The 21311-nt window shown below is 43.0% G+C and overlaps 1 protein-coding gene and 1 long non-coding RNA gene across 2 annotated transcripts in view; one reads left to right on the forward strand and one right to left on the reverse strand.

Annotated features, from left to right (window-relative positions):
* cerkl (CERK like autophagy regulator) overlaps positions 1-21311 on the reverse strand; it is a 33468-nt gene that overhangs the window by 4617 nt on the left and 7540 nt on the right. The window contains exons 3-10 of the mRNA XM_033617152.2: positions 18817-19047; positions 8921-9052; positions 7780-7843; positions 5646-5776; positions 5445-5519; positions 706-883; positions 320-367; positions 93-124 (exon numbers count right to left, since the gene is read on the reverse strand). Of these exons, the coding sequence (XP_033473043.1) occupies positions 93-124; positions 320-367; positions 706-883; positions 5445-5519; positions 5646-5776; positions 7780-7843; positions 8921-9052; positions 18817-19047 (891 nt within the window). The remainder of the gene's footprint in view (positions 1-92; positions 125-319; positions 368-705; positions 884-5444; positions 5520-5645; positions 5777-7779; positions 7844-8920; positions 9053-18816; positions 19048-21311) is intronic.
* LOC144466870 (uncharacterized) lies at positions 63-20359 on the forward strand. The gene is made up of 4 exons (XR_013493286.1): positions 63-156; positions 711-878; positions 1497-1579; positions 18795-20359. It is a non-coding gene; the product is annotated as an uncharacterized LOC144466870 (long non-coding RNA).

Genomic DNA, 21311 nt, shown 5'->3' on the forward strand with positions numbered 1-21311 from the left:
CGACCGATCACAGAGAGAAAAACAGTGAGGAAATCTAAACCAGCTTTGATCTCCTGTCCACAAGTGTCCATCTAAAGACGGAGGAGTCTCACCTGAATCTGGGTCCTGGTCCTGATGCTGATCTCTGAGAAAGACGAGATGAAACGTGACAGACAGGTGTGTTTATTTTAAGTCAACAGGACACACAGACATTTATAAACACATACATGATGCTTGTCTATGAAGACGCCCCGCTCAGGTCAATAATCTGGTAAAGAGCCTGGAAACAACCACGTACTGGATAATTTCCCTCAGTGCCAATGTTGTGTGTGACTCTGACCTGTTTGATTTCTTCGCTGGTAGAAAAGACAGCTGACAGTCCTCGGGTCTGAGGAAGACAGAGGAGAAGAAGAAATTAGAAACCAGAATCAGAGTCTGCAGCCATTCTAGCAGCTCTGTGAGGATGTATCATGGATGTATAAAGAGAGCTGGATACAGCATAGGAGCAGCATCCTTCATTCCTATTTAAGTTGGCCAGTGGCACATGAAGCCGAAAACGTTTGTCTTCCTGGATACAAATTTACGTAGATCTTCCTCATCGTGAGGCCCACAAAACAAGTGCCTGCAAAATGACTAATTTCACTAACGTTCTTTGATCCTAGCAATCCAATGACATTTCAAAAATCTAGAAGTACGTGTAAATGTTTATATATGTGTGTGTTTTACCTCAGCCTAGCCAGCGTCTTCACCAGAGCGTATTCTCGTCGCCGCGATGAAGGCATCCACCTCTTCTTCTCTGCCCGTGCTAAGCTCCGCCCACCAAAGCCGAACATGGCGGAGAAACCGAAACGCACCAACTGACCGAGAGACGAGAAGCTGCACATGTCGACCTGCTGCAGGTGACCTGAAGACAGACAGAGAGACGAAGCACTGATGAGAGATTATTTTCAATTATGAATATTTATCAGGAAAACTCAACACACACACACACACACACACACACAGCCTGTCAGAGGGCCAAGTGGTCGTATGGTGAGGGTCTCATTAATATTCATGAGAAGCAGTACTCCAAATATGGGTGACAGAAAGAGGTCGGGGCGAAGAGTGTGCATGTATATGTGTGTGTGTTAATATGTCTAAACTTCAGTGGAATCAGACTGCAGTAGAGTGACCGGTCTCTGGCTGATATATCAGTCCAGTCTGACCAGTCTCTGAAGCCGCAGAGTCAAGAAGACACTTTAAGCAGATTTAGGACAAATGTGTCTCTCAGTGAAAGTGAAGATTAAAAGACAATCTGTCACTTTCAATGTTTTCCAAAGCAAGAAGATGAATTTAAATAACTTTAAATGATTCGACAGATTCTTCTGTTGAGCCAACAGAAACACATGAAACTTCTCAGTCCCTTAAACTATCAAACTCCGTCCATCAGCTGACAGAGCCCATGAAATGAGGCTGAAAAAAATTCAGTAAGCTGACCTTCTACTATGATTTTTTTTTTGCTGTTTATTTTCCCACAGCCTCTGAACGCAGCACCATTGAAGTAACTGGAATGAAAATACAATCGACTCCATCGCCCTGATTTCACCATCAAGACCATTCAGTAAGATGCTTCACACACACACGCACACACACACACACACACACACACACACCATGCCATCTGGCCACATACCTGCTGTAACCTACTGAACTGTTGTCTTCCCACCTATCTGTCTGACTGACCGCCTGTCTTTCTCTCTGGATAGAATCTGATTTCCTCTCCATATGGCATGTTATTAGTGTGTGTGCGTGTGTGTGTGTGTGTGTGTGAGTGTGTGTGTGAGATGCTCAGTCTCACAGTCAGTGTGTCAGTGAGATCAAACCTGGAGCGCTTCTTAAAGGCACAACCAATTATGTTTTTTGACCAGCAGGTAATAAATATACTATAGAGTTTAATGTATGGACTAAAAAGCATTATGTTATTATGTTGAAGTTTCTCGTTCCAAATTGATTTGCTTGAAATTGATTACTTTTAAAAAATATGGGAAGAAGGCAAAGAGCAACGAAGGAAGAATGACCCCAAAAGGGAAAGCTAACTGGCTGTGACCTGATGTGCACCGTACAGACTTGAGTTCAGGTATGTTCACCTTGGCCGTGTCGGGAACACATCTGAACTCACCTGTTGTCACTGAGTGTACATGGGAACAGCTTCCTGCCTGGGAAGTTATTAACTGTTTTCTATTGTCCAGGAATTAGTCTCATATGTGCCACTGAATACTCCCATCTGTCACACACACACACACACACACACACAGACACAGACACAGACACACACACACACACACAGCTCCCAGTGTTAATTAGCGTTAATTAACCACCATCTCACCACAACCTGTCATTCAAACACCGCAGCCTAACCCTGCTGACAGTTGATTGGTCAGCAGGTTTCCCTGAGAGATGGAGGGGGCGGGGCTATAGTGAGCAGAGTAAACCTGTGATTTAGAGTGAAACTGATCCTGCTGTTAGACATCTGTCTGTCTGTCTGCCGCCTCGAGTGTCCTGTCTCACCGTCTGTCTGTAGGTTTGTTTGTTCTTAAACAGTCTGAGTGACCATCAGCCAATCACAGCAAAATCCAACATGAATACAAGCTTCTGATTGGCTCCTTGTGAGTCGCTCGCAATTAATTAAAATGAAACGACAATGGGGAGGTGACAACAGACCTATATCAGGTAGAATCCACTGATGATAACACGAGTATAGTTTTATAACAGGTAAAGAATGATGTGACAGTAGATGAAGACATCCAGGACAACATGCCTGTAGATCTGGAACAGGTAGAACCCACCCAGTATGATGGGAAGAAAAATCTAGAACAGGTAGAGCTTATCTGGGATTATGTGGATATACAGTAGATCTAGAGGAAGCAGAACCCACCATGTAGAAGTAATCATAGATCTAGAACACTTACAATCCCCCCCAGGACAATGTAACTGTAGATCTACACCAGGTAGAAAACTTCCAGGATTAGCCAACTATAGATTTTAGGACAAATATAATTATGGCTTGTATATTTTGAATATTGTTTTGAAGCAGTCAGGATGAGAGTAAGCACCTCCAAGTGTGAGGCCATGGTTCTTAGCTGGAAAATGGTGGATTGCCCCCTCCTGGTTGGAGGAGAGTTACTGCCCCAAGCAAGGAAGTTCAAGTATCTCGGGGTCTTGTTCATGAGTGAGGGTAGAATGGAGCCTAAGATTGGCAGTTTGTTGTAGGCGCTGTGTTTGGCTGTTGTGGTGAAGAGAGATCTGAGCCGAAAGACAAAACTTTATTTGATCAAGATTTGTCTTTTAATTCTCATTTAAAACAAACCTCCCGGACTGCATTTTTTCATCTGCATAATATTGCGAAAATTAGGCCTATCCTGACCCAAAAAGATGCAGAAAAATCGGTCCACGCTTTTGTTACCTCTAGACTGGATTACTGTAACTCTATTATCAGGTAGCTCTAGTAAGTCCTTAAAAACTCTCCAGCTAATTTAGAATGCAGCAGCACGTGTACTAACAGGAACTAAGAAACGAGATCATATTTCTCCTGTTTTAGCTTCTCTGCACTGGCTCCCTGTAAAATCCAGAATTGAATTTAAAATCCTACTGTTAACTTATAAAGCTCTAAATGGTCAAGCTCCATCATATCTTAGAGAGCTCATAGTGCCTTATTATCCCACCAGAACACTGCGCTCTGAGAACGCAGGGTTACTCGTGGTCCCTAAAGTCTCCAAAAGTAGATCAGGAGCCAGAGCCTTCAGCTATCAGGCTCCTCTCCTGTGGAATCATCTTCCTGTTACGGTCCGGGAGGCAGACACCGTCTCCACATTTAAGACTAGACTTAAGACTTTCCTCTTTGATAAAGCTTATAGTTAGGGCTGGCTCAGGCTTGCCCTGTACCAGCCCCTAGTTAGGCTGACTTAGGCCTAGTCTGCCAGAGGACCCCCCTATAATACACCGAGCACCTTCTCTCCTTCTCTCTCTCTCTCTCGTATCCTATTACTGCATCTTGCTAACTCAGCTGTACTGCATGTCACTAACTCGGCTTCTTCTCCGGAGCTTTTGTGCTCCACTGTCTCTCAGATTAACTCATATCGCAGCGGTGCCTGGACAGCGTGACGTGTGTGGTTGTGCTGCTGCCGTGGTCCTGCCAGATGCCTCCTGCTGCTGTTGCTGCCATCATTAGTCATTAGTCATACTTCTACTGTTATTATACACATATGATTAATTTTTTTAATTTTTAATTAATTTAATTAATTTTTAATTTTTATACTTTATTAATCCCCCTAAGGGGAAATTCAACTTTTTCACTCTTTTGTCATTAACACACAAGTACGAAAGACACACACATGGCCAAACAGGACCTATACATGCACAAAGTGGAGAGATGTCAGAGTGAGGGGGCTGCCTTGGTCAGGTGCCCGAGCAGTTGGGGGGTTCGGTGCCTTGCTCAAGGGCACCTCGGCAGTGCCCAGGAGGTGAATCGGCACCTCTCCAGCCACCAGTCCATGCTCCATATGTGGTCCGGACGGGGACTTGAACAGGCGACCCTCCGGTTCCCAACCCAAGTCCCTATGGACTGAGCTACTGCCGCCAAGGAGCTCGGACATTAGGAGGGAGCTCAGAGTAGAGTCGCTGCTTCTCCGCGTTGAAAGTGAGTTGAGGTGGTTCAGGCATCTGATCAGGATGCCTCCTGGGCGCCTCTGGTTGGAGGTGTTGTGGGCATGTCCAACTGGTAGGAGGCTCCGGGGCAGACCCAGAACATGCTGGAGGGATTACATATCTCATCTGGCCTGAGAACACCTTGGGGTCCCCCAGGAGGAGCTGGAAAGTGTTGCTGGGGAGAGGGACGTCTGAAGCACTTTGCTCGGCCTGCTGCCCCTGCAACCCGGCTTCGGGTAAGTGATTGAAAATGGATGGGTGTATGGATGTTTTAAAAACTGGGTCCAGTGTGTGACCCTGACCTGGGGAAGCCACTGATTGTTCTGGTTGTTACTGGTTTGAAAATATTAATTGTTGTTACTGTAATTGAAGCATTCTCTGGCACAAGAATTCCCTTTGGGATAAATAAAGTTCTGTTGAATTGAATTAAATTAGAACTCACCCTGGACAATTAGTCTACAGAGCAAGAATAGGTGGATGCCACCCAGGACTATGCAGCTGTTGATCTAGGGAAGGTAGAATCCACCAAGGAAGAACAAGTAGGTCCCCTCAGTCCACCCAGGACAACAAAAGTATAAACACAGAACAAGTACAGTAGAACCTACCCTGGACCCTGTGACTATGAATGTAGAACGGGTAAGCGCAACTACACCCAACGGGTAAACGTAACTGTAAAAGAAAGAACAGATAGAACCTACCTAAGACAATCTGACTATAGATCTGGAGCAGGTAGAATCCACTCTTGATAATCATAACATAGATATAGAGCAGGTAGAACCTACCCAGGATGATGTGCAGGGCTGCAGTGACTGGATCTCTGACTCCATGAACAGAACAGGAAACAACATCTGTGGAACCTGTAAAGATGGACAGACAGATAGAGGGTTGGTAGTTCCTACATAATGTGGATCTACTGTGTGTGTTTCTGTGCAGTGCTGGTCTATAGTGTGTGGATCTAAATGGGGGTGTTTCCTGTCTCTCACCAGCAGGAATTATTCCAAGCGGCAGCACTGGTTTTACTGGTTTCTCTGGAGAATCAGCATCCAGCTGAGCCCTGAGGACCAGAGCGTGACATAGCTCCGCCACCGAGCCATCTCCACCTACACACACCACCCTGACAGACAGACAGACAGACAGACAGACAGACAGACAGACAAAAAGGTAGAAAACAACTTGTGTCTCTGCAGCATAAAACAATGGTCTGGACTTTCACTGTTACGTTTAAGAGACTCTTCACTAATCTTAGCTCCTGATGGCAGACAGGGAATCCAGCAAACACTAATTTTTGGTGGCATTAACAGGAGGTGTCCTCAGGTTCATGGTCATCCAGTAGAGGGCATGGCTCCTCCACAGACTATTGCTGAATATTTCCTTACTAACAATAGCACTGACTAGGGCTGGGTCATGTATGTCACACTGCCACTGGGTGTCACATTCACAGTCTGCTTGTTTACACACAGATCCTGATTTAAATTAAACCTCTGCTAATATTAGACTGATTTATTTGTTTTATAGACAGTTTTATTTGGACAAAAATACAACATTTAACACAGAGTCCAGCAGGTGGCTACTCAAGCATTTATTAGTGGGTTTCTTAGGGTTCTGTTAGGGGTATTTGGACTCTAAAAAATCCTGTCTGCAATCCTGAAACTGATAACAACAGACATGTGGACGATTGAGTAAGAAAACATTCAGTTATGGTTTGTACCTGCAGATGTGCATTTACTTTTCTCTCATTTTTGTATAAATTTTGTTGCATATTAGGTCACTTTTATGAGATTTTATGCGAGTAACGGAGAGTTTTTGGTCGTGTATTATTATTATTAATATAAGTAGTAGTGGTAAGAGATTAGTACTGATCATATTGACCGCTGACAGGTTTTTTCAGTGTTTTCAGGAGCTCATTAAAAAGAATAAGTTTCATCTTCAGAGTTCGTGTTTGCTATAAATGTGAAGTAAACAAACTCCGCCCCCTCCCCCTCCTCCTGTGTATGGGATTACCTGAAGCTCCGGTCGCCACGGTGACAGCTAGCCTAATTGGCAAATGTAGGTTTCAACCAAATCCTCACCAGAGCAGCCTCACACACACACACACACACACACACACACACACACACACAGCAGCTAGCTTAGCAATGCTGAGCTAATCTTCTCTAAGCACATTAAGCTTTATGAGGATTGAGCACAAAAGCTGCTGAGACACACGTACGTGAATGCACACGAACAACACACACACACACACACGCACACACACACACACACACACACACAGGCCATAGATAGTGATGAGAGATTGATTATCGCTTTTGTACTCGTAGTTATTATTGTTGTATTATTTATCTCAGAGGCAAAAAATATTACTTTCACTTTATCAGTGAAGTTAGAGCAGTCAGCAGGTTGTGTTTGATCTCATCTGTCTGCGTGTGTGTGTGTGTGTGTGTGTGTGTAATCAATCTGGGTCAGTGTGCTTTAGTGTCAGCCTCTGACGGTAAACTGCTGTTTAATTATCTGGTTCAGTTCAGAGTGACTGTTATGGAAGGATGATGTCACAGTTCGAGTACTTTCAGCGTTAATGTAAACACCGGGCTTTTACTTTTGCAACTTAAACTTTATTTTAATTAAAGGAATCTTACAGTTTCATACAACTTGTGTCTTATATTCATGTTTTTCTCCACCATTTCTGTCAGTGATAATAACACTGGGATCGAATTGGGGAAGATTTAATCAACCCCAGACAAAGTAGTTATCTAAGACAAAGTTACATCTACTATTGATAAGTAGGGGTGAAACAATCCATCAATATAATGATTCACTATTCTGGCTCCCAATAACACAACAAGACGACATTTTAAGACTCCTGTGTAGCCTACAGCCCTGTGGTGGAGAGGCAGGTTTTGGCTCCAGCCAATAAACTGATGTCATTGTGACATCTGCTCTAAAGGGGTCTATATTATTATAAATATCAGCTGTACTGAGTGCAGGAGATCACTTGTAGTACTAAAGACTATGAACATCATGACCTACCTCATATGAAAGAATAACATCAGAATATTTTATGCAGAATTTTCCATAATAAATTAAATTTATAGAAAGAGGTGAGACAGAGACACAACTAACCCATCATATTCATCCAGCTTGCATTCCTTCATCACTGAGAGAGCATGACCCTTCCTCTCCGTCACTGGAGGGAGAGACAGGAGGAGACAGACAGACAGGAGGAGAGACAGACAGCAGGAGAGAGACATGCAGGAGCAGAGAGGGGGAAAGGAGAGAGAAACAGATGGAGAGACATTTAGATGGACAGAGATAGAGTGTTCATGTATGTGTGTGGTCACATGTACGCAAGTGTGTGTTCGATGGCTGCCAAAAAAAAGTGGGACAACGGATATCACACCATCTGCTGAGAGGAGGAGAGGACAAGATAGGAGGAGGAGGAGGAGAGGGGAGGAAACGAGAGGAGAAGATATGAGGAGGAGGAGAGGGGAGGAAACGAGAGGAGGAGGTATGAGGAGGAGGAGAGGGCAGAAGAGGGGAAACAAGGAGAGGAGATGAGAGACAACTAGGAGAGAAGAGGAGATGAGGAGAGAAAAGAAAAGATGAGGAAAGAAGAAAAAAGAGATAAAGAGAAGGGGAGAGGAGAGGAGAGGAGAAGGGAAAGAGGAGATAAGAAGGGAAAAGAAGGGAAAAGAGAAGATGGAGGAAACAAGGAAAAAAGAGAAGATAAAGAGAGGAGGCAAGAAGAAGGGTCAAGGAGAAAAGATGAGAAGAAATACGGAGAGGAAACAAGGAGAAGAGATGAGAGGAGAGCAAATGGAGTAAAGAGGAGGGGGAGGAAACAAAAAGGAGATCAGGACAGGAGGCGAGGAGAATACAGGAAACAAGAGGAGAGGAGAAAGGAGGAGAGGAGTAGGTTGTCCCCCTGTCACAACAGATGGGCTAAGCTCCGCCCCCTGTATCAGGTTACCTAGCGACCAGAGACTGCCATTAACTCTGACCTTTGGACCTCCTCCTCCACAAACACACACACACACACACACACACACACACACACACACACACACACTGATTTATCTCATATCAATAATAAAGGAGGGACATTTAAAACTATTAAAACCACAGTTCTGCTGCACTTACATATAATTTTATAACAACACGTGAGGTGTGACATCACCCAAAAATCAGTCTCAAATTTAATAACTGTTATTATTGTTTACTGGAAAGATGATCAACAAATAAATAAACAGGTGGATGGACTGACCGGTGATGTCAGTGCGGATGTCAGCCATCTTGAAGAGCGGAGCCACGTGTTCTCTGTAGATGTGAACGGCCTCCTTCTTGTGGCTGCTGGGGTTGATGAACACCTTGAGATACCTGGGACGCCTGCTGGACTCTGTAATGAAACACAATGACTTTAGCAAATTTAACTTCTTAGCACCATAATCAGGTCAAATGTTTAATTTAGCTGATCCAACACATTGGTTTATGACCAATCACCAGCAAAACTAAAGACGTGCTAACATGCTGATGTTAACAGGTATAACAGTCATCACGTTAGCATGCTAACATTCACCAATTAGCCCGAAAGACTTCAGATGATGCTGATGAGAATGTCATTAGAAGTATGTATGCTGACATTAGCATTTTGCTCAAAGCTTTGCTGTGCCTAAATAGAGCCTTATAGAGCAGCTAGCACAGCTGCAGACTCTTACAAATCTTTAACATCAGGGACCCGGGCCCATATTCAAGTACACTTGAACACAATTCGTTTGATTAGTGTAAACACTAATCACTGTGTATTTTTTTGTGATTAATCACTTACTGGCTAACTCAATAAACTGGTAGCGTAGTAAAATGATGATGTTGATTTGCCAGAACTCCTTTGGTTCCAGTTCTTTATTTCATACCACTGTATGAAATACTTTACATAACACTTAATATCTTTAGGTCTTGGACTGTTGTTTGGTCCCTCAATTCAAAAACCCAGAAAAATACTGGATGGATTAAGTTCAGCCTGTACTTGTAAGAGTAGACACCTGTATACTGCTCTAACATGGAGGAGGCCTGTGATGCAAAATATTCAGCATATTGTTTACATCACCAACACTGGTAGACAGTGTGTGTGTGTGTGTGTCTGTAGTTTGCAGTCAATACCATGTAACCACACACACACACACATACACCCCTGACCCCCTGTACAGCCCATCATTAGGCAGATTTAGAGACCGCATTATAAATCCCCGTAGACCAGCACAGATCAATACACACACACACACACACACACACACACAGCAGCTCCATTATCCAGATCATTGCTATAATCTGCTCCCAGAAGGCTGTGACCTCGCCCTGTTAATGACCCCACACACAGACACACAGTGCACCTCCTGCCGTCTCTCACACCCCATAGCTCTGACCAGGTTCAGGAGCTCCTGAGAGGTGCTCCCCTAACACCCCTCTTCTCTTTGCTAGACCCCCACCATTACCAAAAGCGCCCCCCCCCCAAAAACAAATGTAGACCCAACCTCACTGTCACCAACATGACTCCACTGCAGCATTTACAGACTTAAACATGAATTTCCACCCCGGTTTATGAGAGTCACCTCCTTGAGACCAGTAAAAGACGCTTGCAGTTGCTTTGTACTTAAGGACCCAGGATGACACTAGGATCCAGGATGTAAATGGGGGTTGAGATGGCACTTGGGACCCAATATAACAACCCAAGTTGGATAAGGTCCCAAGTCAGCATTAGGATCCAGGGTGAACTAGAAACCAATTAGCCATTTATGACCAAACAGTTCCAGGAACTATGGAGCCAGAGTCCTTAACCTCAGGAACTAAAAGTCCCTTGTTCACATTACTGTTTGCATTTCCACCACATCTGAAGAACCATGAACATCACACAAATAAAACCGATGACTCAGTCATGTGTTTCTCTTTGACCCTGTTGTTTGAGCCGATGTAATGAATGAATAGATAAAGACACAGAGATGGAAAAGGAGACTGAAACATGTCTCTACAGTGGACAATCTGCTAAGAGCGATATCTATTTCTACGCTACTGTGACGAAACAATAAGCAAATTAAGTTTTACCTCCCTTGTTCACTCACTTTGTTCTCTCATTGCCGCTCTTTTTAACACACTCACTGCCTAGCTCTGCTGACCACCAAGGCTCCATCTATCTCTCAATGTAATTTTGTCTCTAAAATTCAAAAAAATTGCATGGCATGTGAAACTCTCATCCTGATGTTGACATTAGAGTCACTGGAGCAGCTAATAGAGGCTGTTAAGGTACTTTACAGGCCCTGACACACCTGTCGATGGTTGGCTATAGGTGAGCGTCTGTCGCCCTAGTTGGTGCAGTGTGTCTCACACTGTTGTCCCTGATCAGCTCCTATCGGCCCTTTTTGGCCGATTCAGCATGTTCAGTCGGCGTCTGCAATGAATAAAATCACTCTGATTGTCAGTTCAGCTCAGCGCACAAGAAGAGAAACAGAAGTGAGGAAAGTAAACAAACAGCTAAAGTCAAAAGGGAGCGAGACCAAAACAAACCTTATTTTTCTTTAACCACTGAGCTCTATAGCAGAAACATTTCGTGACGGTTCATGTTAGGGCTCGTTTATGCTCAACGTTAAAGACGGATCTGGATATGGACGGAGCCTTCTGTCCGTGCTCCGCGTTCATTTCGTCCGTATTTCTGCACGTTTCCATAAAGCTTACGGATACGGGCCAAACGGAGCAGTACCACCGGGAACCGTGGGGGCAGTGTTGCTGTCACTACCCGATACGTAGCTCTAGTGAGACATGAAGAAGAAATAACAATTCAATTTCTCTCATCGGCAGTAGGCTACTAGAGAAAAGAATTCTCCATCCTCCAGTCACGATGTATTTAACGGCCTCACCGACCACCGCCTCCTACAACGCTGCCTCTGTTTTTATCTTTTATGCAAGAGGTACATTATCAATATCTCCTCCACAGTCGCCATGTTTATTTTAAAGTTTGTTGTTGTCATAAACTTTTGACGCTAGGCTGCCTCCTGGTGGATATATTGCTTAACATCCATGCCAACGTAAAGGGCGCATGGAAGTATGTGGGCAGCGATGGTAACATCGTTTGAAATGGACGTATACATTTTCGTACGTAAAGGGAGCATAAATGAGCCCTTACTGTTCATATGGTGCACGGTAAATATGCTCTGTTGTTTCACAGGGTTGCAAGGGCACCAGTACTGTAGAACTGAAGAAGCTTCTTGGATGAGAGGCAAAATGTCTTCAAGAAAGGCAAACAAGTCCAGCCGCCTACAATATAGCACTTACAATTACCATGACCTGGATGATTGAGAATCTCCACCAAACCGGAAAAAGTGATTAAAAAGTATATTAATTCTGTACCATAATTTTAAACATGTAATAATAATAATTCTAATATAGTTTTTCCCTCGCTTTTTTGTTGTCCTAGTTTAAAAAGAAAAAAAAAAAAAAAGATTGCAATTCCTGGGACATTTCTTACTAAGTTGCTTATTGCCCCCCCCCCCATGTTTTTGAAAGAAACGGCACCAATTTGCTTAAGAAAGGAAAGGAAGACAGACAAGAAAGTTAAAAACAAACAAGGAAATGATCTGGAAAAAGAGCTTAAAAATTAGGCTATAATAGTCCTGTAGCATAATTTTAAATATATAGTAATGATGATTACAAATATAGTTTCCCTCCAACTTTTTAAAATAATTTTCTCAATCTCTTAATTTTTTTTAACAATTTGTGGAACATTTCTTAATAAGTATCTAATTGTCTTTTTTCGCGTGTTTTTAATTAGCTCAGAGTTCGAAGGTTTAAATACTTGTGAAAGGCGTCTGAAAGCAGCACAAGAAAAGTGATGTCGCTCCAGGTTTATCAGAATCATTGTTCATTGTTATCCAAAAAAAAATTATGTTGTTATTATTAGTCCTATAGTGATCCTGAATGCCTAAAATTACTCCCTCTCAGTCCTTAAGCGACAATGCGTGACTGATGCTCTCTCTCTCTCTCACACACACACACACACACACACGCACACACACGCACACAGTCTCAAAGGAGATGAGCTCATTGAATTTGTTGATATTTTTCTCAAGAGAAAGACAGACAGGTACATGCAGAGAGATCAAGTATCCATCAGATCATCTCCCTGCCTGACCAGCAGCAGGTCGTCATGGCGCTGCTAAAACGTTTCCATGGTAAACAATCCCAGTGTTGTCAAGGAGAAGTGTTGAGTTTCTGACAGAGGTCCGAAAGCTGAAGCTGCCGGATGTTGTTGATAAAAACAGATGATAGTTTGGTGCATCTGTGGTCAGCGGACAGAAGTAATTAATTAAAGGCTTTAAACATCCAGTTTTATCAGATTCTCTGAAATGATAGTTTACATATAATTTACTCAGTTAGTGAAATGGCAGAAAATTATTGACACTGACTGCCGTGTTGTCCTGAGCAGCCTTTGAGTTGCCAGGTTGCATTAAAATCACAGTGTCAAATAAAAGTGGTGTCAAAGGGTTTGATGTTTGATACCCTCTGTATAGTAACTGGGTGGGTGGGTGTGAGTGTGTGCTGCTGTACAATAAAGTTTGTTTTTTGACAAACTAATAAAGTCTTCACCCTGAATATGAAAAAGAGAGGCAGGTTTCTGTCCTCGTGTCACTATGGAGACGCTCGCCGGCTTCATGGATATACCGGTTAATATGTAACACAGAGCTAAACACACACACGTGGCAGTAAAGCAGAGACAAACTAGAGGAGTGTTATAACAACACACAGCTCAGTGCCCACTGTTTGATACAGCAGGTTGTGTTGGTCACATGTGAGAAGTGAAATCTGTACAGTTTGTACAGTTTGTATCTTCCCCTGGAGATCCCTGCCCATCTGGCGGTAAAAGTCCGGGTGCTGGCAGCAGCACGGGGGCGAAGCCAAACACTGTTCATCTGCACACACTGTGATGCCACACAGCTGGTTCAATATCAGCAAAGTTTCCCTTAATATTCATTGTGTTCTGTGGCAATCAGCAGTGATGTGGTGGTTCACTTTTACACTGTGATCTGTAGCCTATAGTTCGGCTTTAGCTTCGAACTATCTTTGTCTTTTTAACCTGTTGCTGCTGAGTCAGTTTGACATCCTGGATATATCCTTCAAACACAGACTGTAGACCCCTCTGTCTGCTTCTCTCTGGAATCACTCTTTCATTTCTCCAAAAATATGATAATATTTCTTCAGGGAGTGCTGTTAGTTACAGTGTGGGCTCCATGCTTACTCCGACAGTTTGTTGGACCATCACAAAGGGGCGGGACTTAGCAAAAGGTCAATTATAGGTAGATGCTGTACATTTAATTTCATATATAATATATTTCTGCCTTCTCAGCCAAGAAAAACATTATTAGACATCACTGAGTTAGAGTTATTTTATCCTTTTGATATGCAAATGTTTAAAGGAAAACCTTTATTATAATTGGATTCGATAAAATGTTATTGAACCTAAGTCCTACTGGCTGCACAGTGTGTTGATGGCGTCATTTTGACCCTAAGACACCTTACAGCACCAGCCGACTCCTGACTGTGAGCCCAAACTTACAGCTCTGTAAGGAAGCAGAAAACTGACGTTGGATTGACAAGACAATTGATTTGGGAGGAGTCGTGACGGCCGCTGGTGGCCTGGGTGAGCTCAGTCTGGCCGTCCCTGTGAGCTCCACTGCCGCCGCCGGCCTGTCAGTCTGTTGTGCTGTTAAACAACTGCAGTCAATCCATCCCGCTGTCTGACCGGGTGTATGGAAACGGACTCTATACAGCGTCACCGCTCGCCTTTTGTCACTGACTGCCATTCACTCTCCGCACAGCGTTCTGCAGCTGCTTCACGCAGCAAAAAAACAGACTGGAAACTGAAAGTGTCTGCTCCCTGCTTGCCTTTGTGCAGCTGAATGTTCGGACCTGAAGGTTAAGAAGTGGCGGTGGTGTCGGCAGCGGCGGGACTGCCCGCTCTGCGACGCCACGATTCAAACAACAATGTGCTTTTCACGCTGACCTCTGGCTGGAAAATAGGCTTAATGTCCGCACAGCAGCCGAGTGGCTGACTGTTTACCTTGCACACACACACACACACACACACACACACACAGACTCCTCCGCCTCGGTGTGTAAAGTCACAAAAGCCATCACAGTTTGATGTGTAGTGTGACCACACGAGCTGACACACGACCTGCGAGCCATTCATGTGTGTGCAAGAAGACAAACACTTAAAGAAGTTATGACTTTGCTGCAGGGCCTCATGGGTAATCTGGTTTGACGGACAGACAGACGGACAGACAGACAGGTGACCAGCGATAACATGTCAGACCGATGCCATGGTGACATGAAGATGGTAGTGTGTGCGTGACCTTTGACCTCCTCATTTATGGAGGAGCTTGTAACGTCTCTGTTGCAGTCGACACAGAAAACCTGAAATGTAAAGTGTGTTTTGTGCGAGTTAAATCCATACACACCCAGCGCTCTAACATTTCTATTGTGTGTTAAGTGTCAGCCAGGCACCGCCCACTACAGTGCACCTGGGAAACAGGCGTCTGGGAACCTCAGGGTGAAGCAACATCCAGAACTTTATTTAAACGAGTGCTGGTCGGTACAAGTTGCCTGAATTCACTGTAGTTGTTATAGGGAAACAAGTAAAACATGAAATCTGCACAAAGATTTGATGGCAGACGAAACTGAGGGAGATTTTTATAAAGCTTAGTTAGCTACCACCTTTTAACCTGCACAACATTGACCTAATCTCACTGTATAAAGTTGTTGGTGGTGAACATGTTATCAAGAAGTGTCCTATTGACACCTACTCATATAACTATTTACGTAGTAGACTAAAAAGCTATTGTGCCCCTCTGCTCTTTTCTAATCACATATAGAGCTAATCTTTTGTCTCTGTCTGTCCACTTGTGTGTGTGTATGTGTGCCTGCTCGTCTAGCACTAATATGAGGCTACTACTAAAAAAAATAAAGAAAAGAAAACAGACCAAACAGACATCAAAACTATTGCGACAGATGGGCACTACGGCGATAGTTTTGGCTCACTGAGAAGCCAGCAGAGCGGCCAACAGAACTTCTTTGCCGGCCTCCTGGCTTTAGCTCACTTCTTCCTCCTGTCTGAAGTTGACCCTGGTGGCTCCGCAGAGCTCTGTGACTGGCTTCCATCTTGGCATCACCCAGATGCACTCTCAGGTACCACAATTTGGCAAAGATGGATTGAATGAGGATCACTACTGGGTAGCACCAACGTAATTTGGTCAGCACCCTTAAAAGTAAAGAGTTTGGTACCCATTCCTAGGGTTTATCAAAGCTTGTCTTGCTGAAAACAGCATTTGCTTCAGCTATAAAAAAGATCAGTCGAGCATTAGGAGTGAAACAAAACACTAAACCTTTATCATGACTTGAAATAACATGTTGTGCAATACATTTATTTAGTTATCTCATACTGATATGCAAAGTTTGAGATCAATCTCATGTTTGTGGTCACCGACTGAGAGCCAGACCTTACCATGCACAAACAATGCTGGCCCTCACTAATGCTCTTGTGGCTGAATGGAAGTAAATCCCTGCTAGTGATGAAGTCTCAAACCAGAAGCACGGAGGCTGTTATAGCAGCAGATTCATGCCCGTGGTTTCATATACAGGTGTAATGTTTGGAAGTCTGCATACATTCGGCCTTCTTAGTTAAAGTTTCCAGTTTCTAGAGGCTTTCATCGTAACCTAAAGTGAACTGGACACTCATGTTTGTGTAGACGGTCGTGTAGCTAATCTCTCCTGCAGACAACTTGATTCAATTGCTGACAGCACGCTACTGAGTACTGCTGAATTTGTGTGTGTGTGTGTGTGTGTGTGTGTGTGTGTGTAATCTGTGTCTCTTTGTTCCGGTGGATTAGCAGATTAGCTCTACTGTCTGATGTAACTGTGACTCACCTCATTAAACTGAGTGATGAACAGGCTAATTGATAACAATGAAATTATAATCTCAGAGCTAGCACAGCAGCTAGCTAAATCTCGGACGTGGCATGTTTACCTTGTGTGCGCATCTTCGCATGATAAGAAACTTGCTCCTCACTCACTGTGTGGCAGGGCTCAAAACATAGAGCAGACACTTGCAGGTAGACGTCATATAGTCAATAACAACTGTTGCAGACCGTTTAGTTTGGGTTAAAACTTCAAAGAAGAAGAAAAAGAAGACCATTTTGTTTCGTCTGTTAAGCTTTCGATTTACTGGTCCATCTACGTCTCAACCCTCACCTATGGTCATGAGCTCTGGGTAATAACTAAAAGAATGAAGTCGCGGATACAAGCGGCTGAAATGAGTTTCCTCAGAAAAGTGGCTGGGCTCAGCCTTAGAGATAGGGTGAGGAGCTCTAACATCCCAGATGACCCAACTTTGGATAAGCAGTTGAAAATGAATGGATAGATGGAATTGTAAGTTAGAAAAGATACTAATGATACAAAGCATAGCCCTAATCACAGTGTCATACCTAATGTACATAAACACCTCAGCTGACTTTAACACTGGATTTAGCTACGTTTGCAAACTATATGCCAAGTCACAACTCTAGTAGCCTCTGACTGGTGACATTTCACCATGCTTTACTCTTCCTGGCGAGGTCGTGATATGTTTTTAATGCTGTGTTATAGAATTTGGGGAAGAAGATGAGTTTGTCTTTCATCAGTTTCTACCACCCCTGCTTAAATGTGGCGCTACTGTCTTCTTCTATGGTCGCTACTTGCTTCTGCCTATGTCACATACAGCGGTTATCTCATAGTTTGAGCTTTGAAAGCTCAGCGTCAAACAAAGTTGAAATAATTTGAACTCTGACTGCAGTGCTTGGTGTGACGCACTTCCACCTCATTGGGCGCCAATGCTCTCCTCGTAGGAAAACAATTGCACAACCAGCACAAAGGAGTTTTACTACTGGTCATGTGTGGCCGGCTTAAGGGCTACACATAGGAGAAACCTTTTCTAATACTGCCCATGGAAGTAAAATATAAAAACTGGTTCAGACTGATTAGTTGGCCAACTGCTAACCAGAGCTGTTGGATGTTTATGACTTGCACTAAACAATGGAGTACTATTACAGTATTATTGAAAATGTCAGATTGGAGGAAATGTTAAGGGATAACCAAGGTTATTACTGTACCAAATTCCTTGGCAGTCCATCCAGTGGTTGTTGAGACATTTGACTTAACACCCAAAATATCAACCTCACGGTGGCGCTAGAGGGAAAAGTCAGTGGATCACCAAAGTCAGCAGAATTCACCACTGAGGAATGAATGAATGAATGAATAAATTAATGAATGAATGGACAGCTACATGACGGAGACAACAAAGTAGCTCCAGGACATGGGCAAATGCAAGTATGACGCTGAATATATTAAACTGTGTGGACCTTGAACTAATGACTAAGGAAGCCTCGTGACTGGACCAGTTGACCGCTGCTTTAATATGTCCATTCATCCGATGGACAGGTGAATGAATACAATGACAGGTAGCGCTAATAATAATAGTATTACTCAGCAGTGTGTGTAATCGTCTTAGAGTATCACTCTCATAGATGTTCTGAGTCATGTTTCCAGCGTATCTCAGCTCTTATGTAACACACACAACAGCTTCAGTCAGTCATACCATCAGCCTGGATTTGTTTTTCTTAATGAGCCCATCACATTAACATAGACTCCATGTGAGGCTAAGGAGGCTCCGAACTGGGCCTGAAGTTAGATATCTGTGGTTCAAGGGTCAGTTCATCGACCCCCACCCCCCACAAGTTGGCCATTTTACTTGGTTTATGGTCCTAAAAGCATCCAAACGTAGCATTTGTTACATACATTTGTAAAAAGCTTTTGTCCAAAGCAACTTCACAACATTTTTTGACAGGAGGAGACAGAAATCAAACATTTGGAAATCCTCCCTCTATCACATTTTGTGGTGAATTAATGTTCTGCTAAACTGCTGTAGGGCTAAAAAAGTGGTTTCATCCAAATTAGGATCAGTCAATGAAAAATGATGACTCTCACCTGTTGTAAATGAACAACCTCGGAAATGTGTAAAACTCACACTTGAATATATTTTGTCTCTCTCTCTCTTCATACAGCATGACCATCTGAGCGTGTTACCTGTGAGCAGCTCCTTCAGGGTGTTGTACCAGGTGTGTGTGTGCTCTGCAGAAGCATTGTGGAGGTGCAGCGTCTCCTCCTCCAGCCTCCTCCCTTTCCTCCTGCAGCAGAACAGAGCTATGCCGAGCACAGGTCCCCCCGACTGCTGGCCCGCTGCTCGCCGCCGCTTCACCTTCACTGCAAACACGTCCTGCAGCAGCATCACACCTGGCTCCGGCACGCATGCCTCACCTGCATGGAGAGAGGTAGAGTCAACACACAGCACCTGAACACAACACGCACCTGACTTTATTAATAATGCTGATAATATTTCAAGATAACTGCTCACTGTTAGTGACAGTGCATACTTTTTTATGTCTGTGAACAACCATATTATTTGTAATAATAATAATTAATTTTGTGAATAACATTACTAATACTGAGGCTGCAAACAGGAGGTGTTCACATTATTTTGTCCACCCCCCTCTTGTCAGTCAGAGAAATATGAATACACAGGGCCACTAGTTCACCTGTGCTCACATTACATAATGTCATTACCTGTATTAATCACTAATCCATTGATCAGCAGAACGTACAGTGCAGAAGCACCTGTTAATCAATCAGTGTAATCAGGGAGGATACTGAAACCTGACTGGTTGATATGAGATTAATCATTCAATCCTCTGAGGATGATGTCAGCAGAGCTCAGACAGTACATGCAGAGTTACATAACAGGCACACACACATGCACACACACGTTATCTATGATACAGTCCAAGAGTCTGCCTGTTGATAGTTTGTCCCCGTGGCTGATGGCGGTACTACAACCAAAAAATCATCATCATCAATCTGTGTGTGTATGTCCCTTTGTGATTATTCTGTGGCCATTCTCTAAATTCAATAGTTTCTGCAGGTCCGTGAACGCAGCACAGCACTCTTCTTGAGTAGGGTGGAGAAGTGATCCGTTACAGTTTGTGGTCAGATCAATCAGAACTGATCAGATTGTTGGATTAGAGGAGCAGCTGCTGTAGAGGCAAGTGAAAGCAAAATTTAGACGCACTGCTGGACTACAGGATGTGAGGTTTCCATGGAAACATATCCAGTTTCATCTAAAGTAGGTTGACTTTAAGCCAACGGCGATTTGACCAGCTGAGTTGAAGGTGACGCCATCATCGCCATGAGTTGAGCTGCAACTTTTCCAGGCAACGTTCTAAAATGGTTTTGTCTCGTCGCAAATCATTGGTCTGAACTCAGCTTTAGTTTTTGGTGTAGTTAAAATTGGGTTTTCTTACTTATGGAACAGACCTCAGACGTTCTGATGTCACCTCGACTCTCTTTAATCAAATAATAGTGAAGTCAATTATAAAGCAAAATTCAAAATGTTTGCTGCTTCCAGCTTCTAAAATATGAGAATTTGCACCTTTCTGTTTTATTTGTTTTATATCATTATAAACTGAATAAATTAGATACAAAATAAGATATAAAGACAACAACTTGGGAAGTTAAGATTGACGGTTTTCACTTTTTTTCTGATATTTTATCAATAAAGCAATGCAATGAAAAAGAATAATCAACCAGATTACTTGATAATGAAAATAACTGTTGGCTGCTTGTGTACTTGACATAAAAAAAGGCTTTTATTTTGAAAATCAAATCAGCTTCAGACTCATGTCATAGCAGGTGGACAAACATCTGTACATGTAAAAACAAACTCCTTAATGAGATATTAATCCACTTTAATCATCAGAAATATATTTAAATCCATCCAGATTAAAGGAAATATATTTATCCACCCAGATTTAAGCGTGGCTGTTACCAATACTTTTTAATTTTTTTGAATTTGTCTGACCATTTAATGAAGCACAATGGAGCACCGTTTAATCTATTGTTCAAAAACTTTTTTTTTTATTTGGATTTTGCCGCAATTATGGGCCATGCCAGTATGCTAAAGATGTCACATTTAAACAAGTTGCTCTAAAGGTAGAGGACGGATACACGGATTCCTCAGTGTCTCTATTCAGAGGAAATTAAATGACAAAAGCCAGAGGTTAAGCTGCTGCTCCGTCAACACATGATAAACAATAACAATAAATAATATCAGCAGTAAAACAAACAATCCAGCACCTCCCACAGTATAAAATATAAAGTAAACAGCTGTGAAGGACTCAGAGGGGACAGACCCATCAGTTAATAGTTATATATGATGATAGCTGATTAACTCCCTCCTCTCTGTGAAATAGGCTCCCCTCCTGCTATCAAATACCAAAAACGCAAAACCACCCGCCCCTCTTCCACCCGCAGAGGCCAGCGTCCATATGCCAGGGTCACTGTGTGTCTGTCCGCTGTTGCTTCAGTCTCTGCTCAGTGGGTTTATTTAATATGCTAAATAATAAATGTTATTTCATATAAACAGAATCTAGTTGATATAGTGAACATGTCACACACACATTATCATTTGCAGTTGCATTTGTGGCCTCAAAAAGTGTCTCTGAAATATGACCACATTACTCCAGCTC

Source organism: Epinephelus lanceolatus, chromosome 14, assembly GCF_041903045.1.
Source record: "Epinephelus lanceolatus isolate andai-2023 chromosome 14, ASM4190304v1, whole genome shotgun sequence".
Lineage (NCBI taxonomy): Eukaryota > Metazoa > Chordata > Actinopteri > Perciformes > Serranidae > Epinephelus > Epinephelus lanceolatus.